Here is a 17,155-nt window from a genome sequence, read left to right as displayed (position 1 = left end):
CCGGGTACGGCTTTTCAAAATTGCCTCCGGCTACAGAACAGCACCTCAGATCCCCAAGGCCCACTGCCTGGCTCCTAATAGCCACTCTCCATCTGTGTCACATGAACAGCTGATGAGATCGCTCCAGTGTCTGTATTTTGGAGAGCACATGCACCCAGGTTAAAATGCTAGGGTTGCCAAGGAGCAGTCAGAAGCCATTAGTGTGGGTGAGAATTTGCCTTGCAGCAGTTCCTTGGCAGGGTAGAAAGAGTGTGCGTGTACCCACACAAGCTTGAGCGTGTGTGTGTGTCTCCTTGTGCAAACAACCCCCTGGTGTACAAGGGTGTGAAGGATAGACTCTGTGCATTCAGTAGTCAAAAAAAATCAAATGCCTTTTGTTTCCCTGTACTCTGATTAGTTCTTTGACAACTTGGGGTCCCTTTGACTTGCTTTTCTTTCTTTTTAAAAAAAATCATAACAGAAGGCAAAGAAAAAGAACAGCAACTTCGGGGTCATGCTCTAGTGTTTGGGCAGATGGAAGGGAGCTGCTTTGCCTTGGGGCAGGGTGGTTGTAATGAAGTGGCCTGTCAGTCTGTAAATAGTGAGGGTCATCTCTTCCATGTGATGGAGGGTATCGCGTTGCCGTGAAAATGGAAATGTCAATAAAATTAATCTGCCAGCTCTTTGCTGTGGCTTTTCTGCTTCTCTGGTCAAAAAGAAGGTTGAGTTTTTTGTTGTTGTTTTTTGTTTTTTGTTTTTGCTTTTCTTTGTGGCGAGAAAGGAAAATAACATGTACAGGGAGGTGGACAGAACCCAGAAGTTAGAAGGAGAGTGGCCTGTTGGGCAGGATGTAGATGCAGCACTCGCTCTTCTTCTGCTCTCCCTCTCGGAGAGAAGGGAGCGGGTCTAGGAATGAGCCAGTGGATCTATGGCATTCCTCGGGAAGCTACAGAACGTCTACATTGAGCACAGAGTTTATTGTTTTAGGCTTTCTTGGACAAGGTTTTTACTTAGCATGGGATTTATGGCATTTACTGCTAATGAATGTCTATTCTTAAATTACAAAAACCCCCATCTCAGCGCAATTCCCAGATGTCCTTCCAGGACCCCAGCTTCTTAAACACCAGCAGGGAGCATAAACTCTCCACTTCTCTGTTTTCCTCTTTCGTGTGGCTCCAGGCTAATGATGTGCAAGGAAAACACAGCCATCTATAAAGCCCCAGTGCTGTCCCAGTATTCTTCATTTATTTTGCATTTGATTATGCCACAAGTCGGATCTTGTTTCTTTCCTTTTTTTAAAGTTATTAGTTCAAATATTAATGTAGGAATATGGCATATATTGCTGCTCTTGATTGATGCCTTCCCAAAAACAGGAAGACGTGCTCGTATGAATTTTAAGAAAGTAGGGGTCCTGCAATGCCTTGCCAGAAGAGTTTTTCAGATACATAATTTAGATGCCCTCCAGGCAGGCTTTCAAGGCATTTTTGCCAGAGGGCAAGAAAAAATAACTATGACTGTTAAAAGTAAATGATTTTTGCTAATGCACAATTAATGCCAGAGAAAAGCACAGAAGAGAAAGATGTTGACAGAAACTTTTGATTAAGTAAGCACTCTACCTTGATGTGTACCTCTCGCTCTTTTTTTTTTCCATGATAATGATCAGTGGTGCAGAGAGCTAAAAGTTTTCATGTCATGCAAATGCAGAGTGCAGGGTCTTATGAGGAGTGTGTGAATGTGTGTGTTTAGGAGGTGACAGTTCTGGGAGGAGCTGAGCAGGCAGTGTGTTATGTGCAATGAACAGTGACACAGTTACTGTCACCTATGCAGGCAGCCTAGAATATATAGACTACAGAACATTTAACTTGATTACCCTTCAGTATATGTTCACTATGGGCATGGGGATGCATTTCCACCGGGTGAGTTTTCTGATAGCGGTTTTCCCACATTGGATTCCATAATTGACAAAGAGCTACTGCACTGTGTCAAGCGCACAATTATAATTGAATTAATGATATGGGCGAGTCGGAGACACACAAAATTAACATGTGAAGAAGCCTGGTTTAATTTTGTCTTTTACATATTTGTGTCTCCAATTATACTTTAATGAAAGAATATACCCGCTTAATGGATTTCTTTCAGCAAGCTTAGCTGAGCTCATCATTAGCTGCACATTGTTGTTGGCATCCTTTCTATGTTTTCTCTTAATGCATTTTCATTTCTTTCTACTAGGGGATGGTTTAGACAACAGTGTAGCTTCACCTGGTACAGGTGACGATGATGATCCGGACAAAGACAAAAAACGCCAGAAGAAAAGAGGCATTTTCCCCAAAGTAGCAACAAATATCATGAGAGCGTGGCTCTTCCAGCATCTCACAGTAAGTCAAGATGAAAGAGAAAAAAATTTTTTTTCCATTGTTTTGCCTTCTCCTAGCAAGTTGTAGGGGCTCATGCATTTTTTTAAGCTGCCTATTTTCCCTTTTTTTTTTTAAAGCTGATGACTAACAGGGAAGCTAAGTTTTTATCAATGATCAGCATCCAAACAGCACCCTCTAGAAACAATTATAGTAAGTCAGGGATGGCCCCTATTCAAATGGTCTAGGACTCTAGTCAGTATATATAATTAAATTTGTTATTTGTCCTAAAAAGTATAAGAGCACCTTCCGATAATGTGACTGCAACTAAGGGAAATGACTAAGGAGCTTATGAGTCCAAACACATTGCTGATTACACTATTAACAAAAGCCTCCTCTAGGAGGCAAAAAGAGCACCTTGCCACATGCGTGGCCAGGCTCCTCAGTATCAGGTGTAACTTTAATCGCCAAAGCAGCTTGCAAATATGTCCTGTTTTTATATGACAAATACAGAAGGGTTATAGTTGCTAGAATGCCTTTGTTTGTAAGGTGGAGATTAAAGATTCTTTTTTTGCTGATCAAGTCCATTATCTTAAAAGCTGGCCCTCTTCATTTCTGGGAAGGGATTAACTATGAGCAACATTTTTAAAGTAACAATTTACTTTTATCCTGCTTGCAATTGGTTTTATGTGTCTGTACATACTGTTTGTTGGCTCTAAGACTCTCGTGAAAAGAAATTACAATATATTTTTGCAGAGGAACTAGGCACTCATATGTTACTGTTCATAGGGAAATTCTGGGAAAATGGTAAAATTTCAGAGGACGTTTCTTGCTATAATATTGTTTTCAGGCCATTCTGATTGGGCTAATGCTTAAAAATAGAGTAGTGCCTTGAAAGCAGAAGGTCTTCTTTGATTATCCAACTTGTGTGTTGCCATGTTGAATGACATTAGTTACAGTGTCATGGGTCCAGGACAAGGTTCCACTTTTATTTATGGCGGTGGCTGCTGATCTCCTCTTCCAGCAGAGCTACAAAGGGCAAGGGGTGGGGCGGTTGTGGGGAGGGAATAGTGATAGATTCACATTCCTAAATCGGCCATTTTGATGTAAGGACATTAGTAGCAAACTAAGGTGTATCGATCCGGCCTGTGGTGTCAGGATTAGCTGGAAGAAGCCACGCCGCTGCCGTGGCAGTGGTTAGTCTTGCCTCGCAGCTATGGCCATTTCAAAGGTCAGGGCCCCGCGCTGACTTGGCTCAGAGGAATTAGACAGAACATGCGGTCTCTGGGCTGATTACTTAACCAAAGACAAAATAATGAGTCCTAAGCAAATACTGACTAATTGAAAGGGCTGTAAATCCATTACATATTGGTCAGGGATAATCAGGAGTATTTAATCACTTTTATCTATTCAGGAGCACTGAAGCTGCAACAGCAAAGCCCTGAACCTTGCCATGTGGTTATTATTCTCATCATTATCAAAATTACTTCACAGCTGTTCTTTGCTACATCACCTCAGCTGGAGATTTACTAACCTGTAAAATGTTTTTAATTTGGAAGTCGAGGGAGTGTGAGGGGAGGGGTTTCTCATTTTTAACTGGAGGTTTGTTGGTTAGAGTAGCAACTAAGAAAGGCAGCTGGCTGGGGATGGCAGGCGAGCTGCTCTCTCCCCCCAAGCTCACCTGTTTGGTTTCCTCACTCTGTCTTCCTTCTGGTTTGGTGCTTTTTGTTGGGGCTGGGGGAATGGGAGGACTTCCACAGTTGCTTTCCAAACAAGTACCTACAACATGTTTTTGACCTTTCAGTCATCAAAACCAGCATCAGAGCTGCAGAACCCTAGAGAATTGAGCTGCTGCTTTTACAAATGAGGAAACTGAGACCCAGATAGAAGTGATTAGTGCCAGCTCAAGCTGAGACTAGGACCCACGTTCTCCCAGTTCCCAGCTCTACTTTTCTCACCATGTTATGATGACTTTGCTAAAATCATTATCACTTTTAACAATTGCATGTGAATCTCATAAATTCTGCCATCAGGAAGCTCAAAGTTTTACAGGGAGAGGGGTAGAATAGAGAGACATGAAGAGCTGCATTCTTTACTTGTTTTTAAAGCGCCCCCCCCCCCTCCTATCTTTCAAATAGAGATGACTTTTTTCCACTCCTCCCTTCAAGTCACTATCCCCTTTATCGCCAACATTCTGTCATTTGAGTTTCTCACAGAAAGGTCTAATGCCCTTCACAGACTTCCTGCCTTGTCCTGTTGATGTGCTTTCTCCCACTTCCTTTTCCAGGACTGTGCCCATCATATGCTGTGGCCACTAGCTAAGAATTGTGGTGGCCAGTGATGGACACTGCCTGTGCTCTACTGTGCAAGATGCTCAAATGAGCTGTAAAACATTATACCCACCCATCTAGTTAAATGTCCACAAAGATTTGGGCAGAATTCTCTGTCAACTAGAAATTTTAATTAATACCTCTCCTTTGGGATGTGGAGAGGGGACACAGATAGCCTGAGTGGGGCAGCCAGGACACCTACATTTCCAGTTCAGTTGTTGGCTGTACTGGCTGCAACCTAGGTAAGTCCATTGAGTTCACCGGACCTCCCATTTCCTCATCTGTAAGATGAAAGGGCCAAGTTTGCAGGATCTATAGGCTGCTTTCCTGTGCTCATATGTTTTGGTCCATACTTAAGGATATTTAGCACTGCTCCATCCCAGCCTTGCCATCATCCTTTCCTCCCTTTCCCCTTTCTTTTTTACTTGAGAAAGTGCTTTACTTCTCTCCTCCCCAGTACCTTCTTTCACAACATGCCTCTTTCATTACTTTTTCTCGCTAGCTTTGTCTTCCAATCTTTCTGCTCCCCTCCTCTGCCTTCTGGGCACCTTCCTTGTATCTTAAGGAATTTCTCCTCAGCTTTCTGCTTGAAAATCTCTTCCCTCTTCAGCCAGACATCACCCCAACTGCAGAGAAGAGGTTCAGTAACTTTGATGAGGATAGTCCTGTAAAACTTTTACTTTCGCATCTTTAATGAGCTGTTGGATCTGAAAGATTTACTCTGCTGTAGTTCTGCGCCCAGCAACCAAGAATAGAGACCCCTAACTAGCGACATGTTAATTTAGACTTCTTTTCTTACAGGCACTAACAGGCATGAGGAAATTCTTGGAAATAGAGATGCCCCAGTATATTTTTCTGTCATTTAATTAATTTCAACTTTCAAAGTGAAATGTTGGCTCACTGAAAATAGATGTAGTCTAAATTATTATCTCATGTAAATTTCTTTACAAGTGCGTGATTCACGGTGCATTCCTTCATTATTAGTCTCTTTAACATTATTTCAAACTGGTTTGTTCCCTTTTGTGCAGTATGACCTGTTCTTGTATTACAATAATCCCCGATGTACCCTTTTTTCTTTCTTTTTTTAAAAAAGAAGCTAATTGAATTATCTCATTATTTTAATTTGTTAAGCAAATGCATTTTGCATCTCAGGATGTGTTCTTAAAGAAGGGGGCTGCGAAGGCTTTGCCCCCTGAATGGGCCATTGGCCCATTTTGACATTCAAGCATTCATTAACGAGCAGAACATAAAAGAGCTCTGGTTGTATTTTTTTTTCCAAACACCCAACCAGCATGGAGCAACTTTTTCCAATAAGCCACAGGGGTCTCTCTACATATGTTCTCAACTGCACACTATTGTCACCTATTCTGAATACCTCAAAAGGCCCAGAGAAAAAAGAACCCCACCTCAACAAAGGCCAACTGTAGCAATTGTTAAGTCTTAGTCTCAATATGACAAAAATCATTAACCTTCAGTTTTCTTGGAAGAACAAGTTCCACTACAACTGTAACAGTTAAAAATAACCTCTCAAATTCCTATGCACCACCAACTTTAGGGGAGAAGGTAATAAATTTGCAACTAATTGATTATATTGAGGAAGCTATTTAAACTAAATCCAAAGTGGTGCTGAAAAAAAACGAGCTATCTGGTGAACTGAGGAGTTTCCATACTTAGGATTAAACACTTTGAATTTGCTTAATCTGGGACTCAATAGTTACTTTCTAGTTTTTAACTACCAAATTCCAAAATTCCCTGTTTAAAAAAATAAAATCTCTTTAAAACTCATTATAATTTTAAGAAAATAAATCCATATTTATTTTTTATAAATTCAACTAGTGAAAAGGTTGTATATTTTATTACCCTCTTGTATTGGTTGATGGCTCTGCCTGGCTTCTCAGGCTAAGAAATCCAGTGAAGATTGAAGAAAATCCATTGGAAATGTATGTGCTTTTGTTGGAAAGTATCCAATGGTTAAAAAAAAAAAAAAAAAGGGAGGGGGGTCCTAAGGAAGTGTATTCTTTACACCAACACATGGAGATTATGATATCATAAAAGTAGGCTGCCATTACAACTGTTTTTATTCGACTTCAAAGATAGTTAAAAGAAAGAAACAGCAAGAAATAAGACCCAGGCTGACGGTTTATTCATAACCATGAAAAACTCCTCCATGCCAAGAAGCTCTTAGTGTGCTCAATTAGGCTCTCAGGCACCTCCACTTGCCACCTTCAAGAGCTCCCCTAGTTGAGTTGCAAAGAATATATTTGACCATGGAATGAAAACAGGAAGTGCTTACACACAAAGACACCACTTGCTCATACCAGTGTCTGACTAAATGTTTTCTTATTTGAAAACATAGGGCTCAACTCACACTTAAGGGATGTGGGGATTCCTTCCAAGATAAGTGTCCAGGATTGGGAGCAAATTTACGTAAAAGTGATATAATGTCATGCAGACTTCTTGAAGCTGCAGGTTCTAAAAACTCTGCTCCTTGTTCATGGCAAAATTTCGTCCTCTCTCCCCTCTGGTGACAAAGGAGAGGAATAAAGCCTGCCTTTAAGGTGTTTACTCATTTCACTCCTTGCCTGTTAGAATTTCTTTCATGGGGTTTTGTAATGGTCTGGATTTGATAATAAAAAATGTGTTTTAAAGTATGTCATCCTACAAAGACAATGCACCCCAAATTATGATACAGTACAGTACAGCTCCATGTAACATCACAGAACGACATGCCTCTTCTCAGGTGAATTCACCAAGACCCTATGACAGTACACCTAGTCAACTCAAATTCGTTTATTGTAATGCATGCATGTATACACACACACACACACACACAACAGAGGAAGAGGGGGCAAGGGAAAGAGAGAGAGGGAGGCTTATACTATTTTGCCTTTTCACTATTTCTTGTCACCTTGTGTAGATCCAGGTGGCTTCTTTTCTTAAATAAGGCAGTTCAATGCTGAGGTTAAGAGCACAGGGTCTGGAATTTACAGCACACTAGATGTTTGATCTTGAGCAGTTACCCTCTCTGAGCCTCTTTTTCTACATCTGTAGAATGGGGATAATTCTAGAACCCACCTATCAGCGTTGTTGTAGGGATTAAAGAAGATCACATAAAGCACCCAGCCCCTTGCCTGGCTCATAGAGTAAGTACACAATACAAAGTAACTGCAATTCTTATTTTAATCAAGTTGAATGGGTAGCAGGGTGCTTTGGCCAATGGAACTGGGCAATCAAAGTTACCATATACTTTCCTGGGATTGTACTAAATGGGGAGAGACCAGGTATTATAAAGCAAGTCCCCAATGCCCACAGTAGGAGAGAACACAGGTCTAAACTCTGCCTTTTAGGGGGCCATATAAACATTTGATGGCTCCTCATTGATGCTAGGTGACAGCATCAGAAAGCGAAAGCCCTTGTGCCGAGGGAAAGCCAGTGCATCTCTGTGAACCTTTTGGGAAGGGGTAGAAAATGGAGAATAAGCTGGCTATGGAATAGTTCAGAATGCCTCAGCTGGGCCTACTTATTGGTAAAGGATGCTTTTTCATTGTAAAGTTTCCAGCATGTGAACAGAATCTAGAGTTGTTTGCATCCTCAGAGTATTAAGTCTAGGATCTCTGAAAGACAGCATGGTATGGTTTTTAAGAAGGGGAGCACTGACTGAAATGAGAAGACTTGCGTTTGAGCTCTGTGGTCTTGAGTAACTTATTCAACCTATTTCCTTATCTAAAAAATGAAAATAGTATATATCTGCCTTAACTAGGTTTCTGTGTGGCTCAGACTATGTAATCATTTTGTAAACCATAATGTGCCTCGCACATGTTAGGCATTTTGACCTTTTGGCCATGTGCTTGGATTTCCAGCTGCTGGAGGCCACCAGTACCTCACAAAATCACCAAGGGCTAGTGACACGGTGCTGCCCACCTTGTTCCTCTCTACCCCATTTCCTCCACTTGCACATTGCCACAAGTGTATCCATGGAAACACTGTGATAATTTCTATCATTAGACATCTTTTTAAGGACCTTGAATGGTTAATCGAATCAGTATTTCATGGACATTAGTTATTTCTACTTGGAAATTAGTGCCTTCATGATTCTGAGATTGGTCTACTTAAAACTAATAGCTATAGGCCAAATTAATACCAAGTATGAATTGTTGGCCTTACTTAAACAGTGAGAGATGGCCTTTCTCTCATTCGGAGATGCAAATGTGCACTGAATACAAGTGGGGCTTGTGGGCTGAGAAATACTTGTGTGGAGATACATATGCAGAACATACAGCTAAAAAACACCAGCAGAGAAAGCTTTCTGCAAACATGCAGCATGCTAAAGCTGCCCCTAGCCTTAGCCTTTCCATTGTTTTTCTGCTCACCAGGAGAAAACATCTGTGAATTATTTGAATGGAACCTTATACTAGAGATTGTCTGGATTGGTGTCATCTCTGTTTAATTTCAGGAAATGATATCACAGTGCATTAAATACCAATGCTGGGTGATTTGTTTTCCCTTGGCCATGCAGTCCTAAGGAGTCCTCTCTTCTCTTGCAATGTTTCCAATTAGCTGTAAGCTTGAGTGTTCTTATTTCATAATGATTTTGATGGTTGGGGGCAAGAGATTGGGGTGGGAAGAGTGGTAATTTCAGAGGTTTCTGAGGTTCAGAGTTAATGGCACATCCATCATGTCCTTATTTGGGACAGGGACAGTGGCAGCCTGCAACAGTGCTGGTTGGCTTAAAAGAATGTTTCAGAAGAAAGCCTAAGTGTTCTGATCCCAGCTCTCCAAAGAGCCACTAGATAATTTTAATAGCGACCTGCATACTGTAGCTTCTGCTTCTACCAAAGTTTCTATGCACTCCCTTCTTCTGTAAAGAATAGAGGACATAAGTCAATTCTGTGTGCCATCTGTCGTCGTTTTTACAATTTCTCAAATTAAAGAGACAGGCCAAAAATTTAATGTTGTGTTGAATCCTGGAAACTCCTCTAGAAGAAAGAAAATTGCAACTGAATTCACTTTGTCTCTCTTGAGGAAAAATAAATAATTGCATGCTGCTGTGTCATACCTTTTACTTGTAGTTCCAAGTTGCTATTTAGAATTGGATTATGAGGAGTTCTGCATGTGAAAGGCTGACATGTTTGGGATTCAGCAGCCTTTGTTCACCTGGTTCTGGGTGGTGGTGGTTAAAGTCCCCAACACAGTGGGTGTGGTGATAGGGGCGATGAAATGAGTGGTTTGCTCAATGCCAGAACATCTGGTCAAGGCATTTCAAAAGTACATAATAAGGCAATCCTGTTTAAGGAGAAGTTCAGCTGAGATAGACAAAGAAAATTAACTCATAGATTATTAGCTACTAGCTGACAGTCACATTTTAAACATAAGTAACTGAGTACAGAGATTGAAGAATCAAATTCTTATTAAATTACCATCAAAAAGAAACAAAAATAATTACTAGCTCAAAGTTTAACACCCAATTTCATAAAATATCACTCTGAGTATAATTGTTTGAAAATACGTTAAAGACTTCAAGGAGATGGGGAATTGAGGACCCTTGAATAAAAGAAAATAGAAGGCATGTGCATATCTGAATATTCAGCTATTTAAAAACTCCAAGAATAGAGTGCCATTAAAGGCTGTTTAGTGAAATCCCTGAATATTCATTCAGATCATAGGGAAATTATTCCATTTCTTCAATCCACAGGACCGTAGTTTGCAAGTGCATTCTGTGGAGAGGTGGAGTTTTTGGAAATTAAAGGCAAAGCTGACTGGGCTCTGGAAAGGAACACTGTCCTACAGCTTTGCATCTGGAGAGGTCATCAAGTGACCCTAACCTTAGGACTAATGTGATTTTAGAGAGTGTCACTGAACTGATTTCAGAGGACTCCTCAAAATGTCCTGACTTCTCAGGGCCTGTAGTCTGTTTCTGCCACTTGGAATAGATCATGAAGTATAAAGATGATATCCAGCTCCACTGCTCCTGTTAAGACATGGTGACTTTGGTAGGAAGCATTAGATTGGTTGAATGGAATTTGGCTTATTACATTACGTGCTGTGTACCACTTTCTAAATTGATTGGCAGCCGTTGTTTACAATATGCAAAGTAATCACTGGCGCCCTTTAAAGGTATATTACCCTCTTAAAACATAATGCCATTTTCATGCTTTTACATTTGCTATTCATATCTTGAACTGCCAAGTTCCAAATATGCCAGAACTAATTTAAGTTTGTTTTTATCTAATAGTGGATAAGTCGTTAAGTCACAATATAATGGCAGATAATTTTTCTTAAACTATAGTTTTAGTTTTTGGTTATAATAAACTCAATTGTCCACACACACAAAATTTACGACTCAACAGATTATTACTATGTGTTCATCAATTGTAACAAATGTAGCCTACTAATGAAAGTTGTTGTTAAAGGGGGAAAGTGTGAAAGGGGAAGGGGGTGAGATATAGGAATCCCCTGTATTTTTGATGTAACATTATGTAATCTGAAACTTCTTTAAAATAATAATAATAATAATAATAATAATGAAGAGTTAAAAAAAAAGGGATCATTACTGTGGGATCTGATCCTGGGATGACAAGAAATAAAAACATTTTTTATCTGGTTATTCTGAGCATGTTAGAAAATTAACATGGATAACTAATCAGCCTTCTTCTAATCCCCTCTCCCAAATTACTGATACCTGATTTACCTAACGTAGCCAGATAGTTAAGATCCACCATTATTAATTCCTGAATCTAAACCTGTTGCCACCTTTAATTTTAGTCCTTGGTTATCACATTATGATAGAAACATCTAGATTCATTTATTTATTGCGTGATTCCCCCAGAATCTCAAATATCCTAGAATTAATTTTGGCTTGGAAATGTCTGGCAATTCCGTAACTAATAATTTAGAAAAGAATAATCTTTTGACTTGTCATACTACAGTTGTGAAATTGCTGATTTCTTACCCTGGACACATGGTGTGACCCCCATCATAAGCCTGCAATAAACAACCCAAGTTACTGGAGGTGGTACTACTCTAATATTTTAAAAAGAAAAAGGCTTTTATCAATAGAAGAAATGAATGCTGGAATTCCCTGTAGATTTGGTTACATGTTGGAGCTCTATATAAAAACAGCCTCATTTTTTGCCCATGGTGAAAAGTTGTAGGTTCCATTTCAGTATTTCATGATTCCTGCAGGCAGCTCATGAGTTATTATACTTGTTTTAGACCTGGCCTCACAGTGGACTGAAAAAGAGTGATAAGAGAACATGGGCAATATGGGATCATTATTAGTCAATTATAGGCTCAGTTCTTGCTTTAGTTTCTGGGAAACCATAAGTTTAGACCTGTGTGGCAAAATTCCACTGATTACTGCGTAGGACTTTGATAAAGACCTCTTATAGCTTAATCCTGAAGCTTTTATGTTCTCTGACGAACTGCTTAAGTGATAATCCAGTATGACCATGTGGAAAAGCATCAGTTTTTAAGATGACATTTTTACCAGTCTGGGAATCCTTTAAAAATAGTGTGAGTTTTTTTTTTTTTCAGATCGAATTGGGAGAAAAGAGTGATTTTTACTGTTCTTTGGTCCTGGCATGCTGGTACCCTTTGTCAGTGTTTATCCCACATAGCCACCTGCTATTGAAGTGTATATATAACTAGCTAAATAGAAAAAGGTATGCTTAAATTCTTGTGAATCTGTGGTTGGGCCTGATTGAAATGGAAATGATTGTGATTCCTAAGAGAACGAGTGTTTTTCCTACCTGTTAGATAGTGAGGACAATCTGTTAGTTCTTTGTGCTTTACAAGAACAAACCAAAAAAACCTCACACATTTCAGGGCAGCAAAAGAAATTCCTACTGTTTATGAGGCCATATACCAGAGGCAGTGGAGTTCTAGTGCACCAGTCTGAAGTTACTTGAGCATGGTCCAGGTCTCAGCTCAGCCTTTTATTCTCTGGGTTATCTTGGGCAAGTTATTTAACTAAGCTGAGCGCAGATTTTCTTACCTTGTTATTGTGAGGATTAGTTGCAAATACAAATAACTTTTTGAAAAGGGCAAAAGGCTATGCCAGTACAAAATAATAGTCATTAATGTGTTCATATAATCCACTGAAATAATTAATTTGCTCTATCGTAGCTGCACAAAATTTGAATTTGGATATGGATGGAATATTTTTCAAAAGCACACGTTGGACATACTCCTTTTGACTTAGAATAGGGATCCAATCCTACTGCTAGTGTGATATGTACATGGAGAAGTGCAAAATACTTTATAGACCACTCATACAATTTTAGTGGCATCATGAGCTAATGTAATTCTTGAAATGTTATTAGCTCAACCTTTTTTGCATGATTAAATTTATGAGAAAGAATTGGGAGGTATTAAATTAACCTTAAAATAAATTTATTCTTACTTGTGTTAATACAGCTTTGGAACAAGTTCTTGGAGATTTGGGCATAGTTGTTCTTTATCCATAAATTCTTCATCCTGTGAATTAACTGGTTTACTACTTTGCCACTTTTCATCCTTGCCGAGTTGGGTGGAGAAGAGCAGTTTTAACTCTTTAATGGTCATCTCATAGGTCCACTCCGACAGACTGAATCCTATAATAGACACAGGGTTATCTCATTGCTGCAAGAGATTAGTGGGATTATTTACTTTTTTCCTGAAAGTAGCTTCAATATGGATGGTATATCAGGCTCCCTCTGATTCTACATTCAGGAACTTAGGGATGTTACAGCTCTTAAGGGAGAATCTAGTTTGGCTATAGCAAAGAATACATATGGGAGCGTATCGGGGAAAGTTTATAAAGGTGTATTGAGGCACAATAACTATATATCCAGGGGGAAAACCTCCCTGGAAGTTAGAAATATTGGGACTACAGTTTGAGAGTTGGGGCTAATCTTTGTGGAAGGAGTGCTTGAAACCATGGCATTGGATAAAAGTTAGTAACGAGGGAGAGAAGGTAGAGAAGAAGTTAGAGGATAGAATCTTTCTAATGACTACATTTAAACTAGAGGTAGGGGGAGGGAAAGAAAAAATAAAGAGCAGAGATAAAGAAATCTGACCAGTAGTAGAATAATCAGATCATGTGAGGAGGGAAGGAGTTTCAAAGTAGAGGAAGTAGATTCTGTACAAAGGTCAAGGACAGGGCTGACTAAAAATAAGCCTTTGGATTTGGCACTTAGGGGCCATCGTCTGTCTTTGCATTCTGCAGACTCAGGAATGAGCAGACAAAGTTGAAAGGGCCAAAGTAAGAACAAAACACAGTGCATGGGGGTGACAGGGTATATCAGCAGAGGTGTATCATGTGAATCAGGTGTATCAGCAGAGGGGAGGCATCCAGGAGGCAGAAATGGAGATTCCAGTAGGGAGAGATTACGGTGTAGTTGTGGGAAGTATAGAGAATGAGAGTGGACAACACAACGTTCTGGAAGAGAAAGCCAGTGAAGATTGGGGAAGGGGGGGAGGGAGGTCGGAGCACAGGTAGAAAAGCAGGGAGGAGACGAGACGGCAACATTTTGTAAAGAATAGGAAAAAAAGCTGAGGAATTCAGTTAAGAGCTGCTCTAATTGGATGATTAGGAACTACGGAGCATGTGATTGAGAGTGAATTAGGAAGGCACAAAAGTGGCTCTAGGGAGAAAAGAGGGCCAGATTGAATGGACCCTCTCCACATTATTTCATCCTTTTTCAGACAGTGTTCAGTAGCCCAGGAGCAGGAGGGGTGAGAACAGACAATAAGAAAAACCTAAACCTAGGGATTGACAACATGGGAGAGAAGGAAGGCATTAGCAAGGACATTCTTCAAATGGCTGAACTGTAAGTCAAAATTTCAGTGAGATATTTTTCCTTAGATCATGACAGAAAAATGAGTCTACAGCTCATCTGAATAACAAAACAATTTAGAAAAGCCAGGATATTTTTTAAAAAGAAAAACTAGGGAGGTCTTGTACTGAGTATTTTTAAAATGTATTATAAAGTTATAAGATGGGGTATTGTAAATAGGCAGAATGATAATTTGAACAAAACAAGAATTCACAAATCAACCCAAATAGAGAGAAATTTATTAATTTTAAGGATGCCTCTTCAAATCATTTGACCTCCACCCCCCCCCCAAAAAAAAAGAATTCAATGAAAGGTTTTTGGATTATTATTTATTTTTGAAAAACTCATTACTCTATATCAATAAGTTCAGAATTTAAGGGTTCTCTGAAATAGGTGTGACTATTTCTCTTTCCTTTGTTTAATGAAATCCTTTCAGAGTATAAAAGCAAAGGAATTACAAAGAAAAATAGTGACAGATTTAATTAAATCAAAATAAAAGTTAAAATCTCTTGAATGTGAAGAGAACACCATAAGCAAAATAAAGGCAAACATTGAACTGGTAAAAATATGTACAACATATTAAGGATTAGTATCCTTAATAAATAAAGAACTGTGCAAATCAATAAGGAAAAAATACAAAGAAGAGAAAGACAAAGGAGATGAATAAATTCAACCACAAAAGAAGCAATAACAAGTGGCTAGTAGGCCTTTGAAAATATTCAGTGTCATTAGTAGCCAAATACATAAAAATAAAAACAACATTGAAAAACAATTTTTTTCTGTCAAATTAAGGAAAACTAAAAGAACTGATAAGGTCCAGTACTATCCAAGGTAGAAGGAAATATCTATTAATGAAATGAAAATCAACATAGTCTTTCTGGAATTTAAACCAATAATATTTCATAAAATATGTTCTTATCCTTTCTTCAGATAATTTCGTTTCTAGAAATTTATCATAAGGAAACAATTTTAAAAGATACACAAAATTATGCATAAAGATATTATTTATGACAATAAAAAGATGGAAAACCATCTGTATTACCACCCATAGGAGACCATAATAGTATATTGTGGACTGTTTGTAATCATTGAAAACTATGTTAAAAAAATGTTAAGATGTGGGAAATTCTCTCATTATATTGTTAAGTGAAATATAACAGACAAGGCAGTATGTATGTTATGGTTCCAGTTTGGTAAAGGAAAATCTTAATGGATATGTGCGCAGAAGAACACGAAAATGTTAATATCGCTTATCCTTGGGTAGTGAGATCTATGTGACATTTTTACTTCCTTCTTTATACTTGTCTGAACTAAAAGTTCCACAAAATGAGTACTATATTTATAATACAGGATAATTAATTTTGTTTTAATAAAGAACCGTGCTGGCTAGGGAGGCAAATCAAATATGGTTATGTCTTGGGAAAACTGGGGGACCACAGAGGGGTAGAAAGTCATGATAAAGGTCAAGAGGGAGAGCAGAGAAGCAGGCAAGGAGTGTTTCAGGGACTGTGATCTTAGAAGTACAACCTCTCTGCTTGATGAAATCCATGGTTGGTGAAATAAAGATGAAGAACATTGGAATCAAGAGACAAAATGTTGGAAGGATCTTTGTAATACATATTAAAGCCTCCGAAAGTAGTGGCAAGTGATAGACTGGAGAAGAATATTCTAGCAAATACAGAGGAAGGTGAGAGTGGCTTACAGGTTACATTCTCCTGACAAGGATGAGTAGAGATGAGTGACAGTAAGTTCTGTGGTCATCTTGGGAAAAGAAGCTGCACACGCTGAGATCAGGGGCTGAGAGCAGGGAGGCAGAGAGCCTAGTATGACCTCTCTTCGTTGTTTCCAGAGGGTATGGTAAAGAGGAAGAATAAGTGACCTGAATAATAGAGTTTATAGGGAAAAAGATTCAGGGCAAACACAAGTTTTCAAAAGTCAAGGATATGGAAGCTACGTTTGTGGAAAATTTCAAAGTTGTTATTATTTTTCCATGACACTGCAGGTGAGGGTGAAGGCAAGTTAACTTAGTATGTTATGAGACAAAACAGAAAGATCAGAATGCCAAGAGGAATGCTTTTAGAATGACAGGCCTTTGTTAGACTCAGGCAGGAATAAAGCTCTCTAGGATGATGTCAGATATTGAAGTGGAGACACTGAAATAAAGATCCCTAAAACGTTTCCCCCAAAATACCTGGATGCAGGAGGGAACAAGAAGCCAAGAAGCAGCGTGTGGACTGGCTTCCCAGTTAGCTAAAATAAACCACAAATTGAGTTCTTATTTTAATCATGCTTAAGGTTTGTTTGATCTAGCTGCTTTTCCTTAGAGTTCAGTTTTACATATGCTTCAGTGCCCCAACCAGCTTGTGTATTTTGAGGAATTTTTTTCCCCTCTTTCCTTTCCTTCTCTGGGTTTTTTAATCGGGGAGGGGAAGAATTGAGAGAGAACTGAGGTCAGCAGACAAGGCTCTTTCCGTGGTTTGTCAGACTTTGCTCTTGACCCTTCCTGGGGACCTGTGATTAATACACACTTTGTAGAGGAGACTTGGCAAACCCTGCTCTCCACAGGACTCGATTCATAATTCACAGCGAGCAGGAGGAGCAGGGTCTTTGTGGTGGCTTGTTTGCTCTTCGCTGCACAAAAAGCAATGCGCTCTGACCTTCACTGTTATCTAATCAGGAA

General features: G+C 39.2%; 1 protein-coding gene across 11 annotated transcripts in view; it reads left to right on the top strand.

The window, feature by feature from the left end:
• MEIS2 (Meis homeobox 2) overlaps window positions 1-17,155 on the top strand; it is a 215,728-nt gene that overhangs the window by 61,869 nt on the left and 136,704 nt on the right. For all 11 annotated transcript variants that reach the window (XM_071214097.1, XM_058293877.2, XM_058293876.1 and 8 more), the window contains one exon: window positions 2,209-2,354. In XM_071214097.1, the coding sequence (XP_071070198.1) occupies window positions 2,209-2,354 (146 nt within the window). The remainder of the gene's footprint in view (window positions 1-2,208; window positions 2,355-17,155) is intronic.

This window comes from Dasypus novemcinctus, chromosome 3 (assembly GCF_030445035.2).
Source record: "Dasypus novemcinctus isolate mDasNov1 chromosome 3, mDasNov1.1.hap2, whole genome shotgun sequence".
Taxonomy (NCBI): domain Eukaryota; kingdom Metazoa; phylum Chordata; class Mammalia; order Cingulata; family Dasypodidae; genus Dasypus; species Dasypus novemcinctus.
The sequence above is the reverse complement of the archived record's forward strand: the minus strand, read 5'-3'. Positions and strand labels throughout refer to the sequence as shown.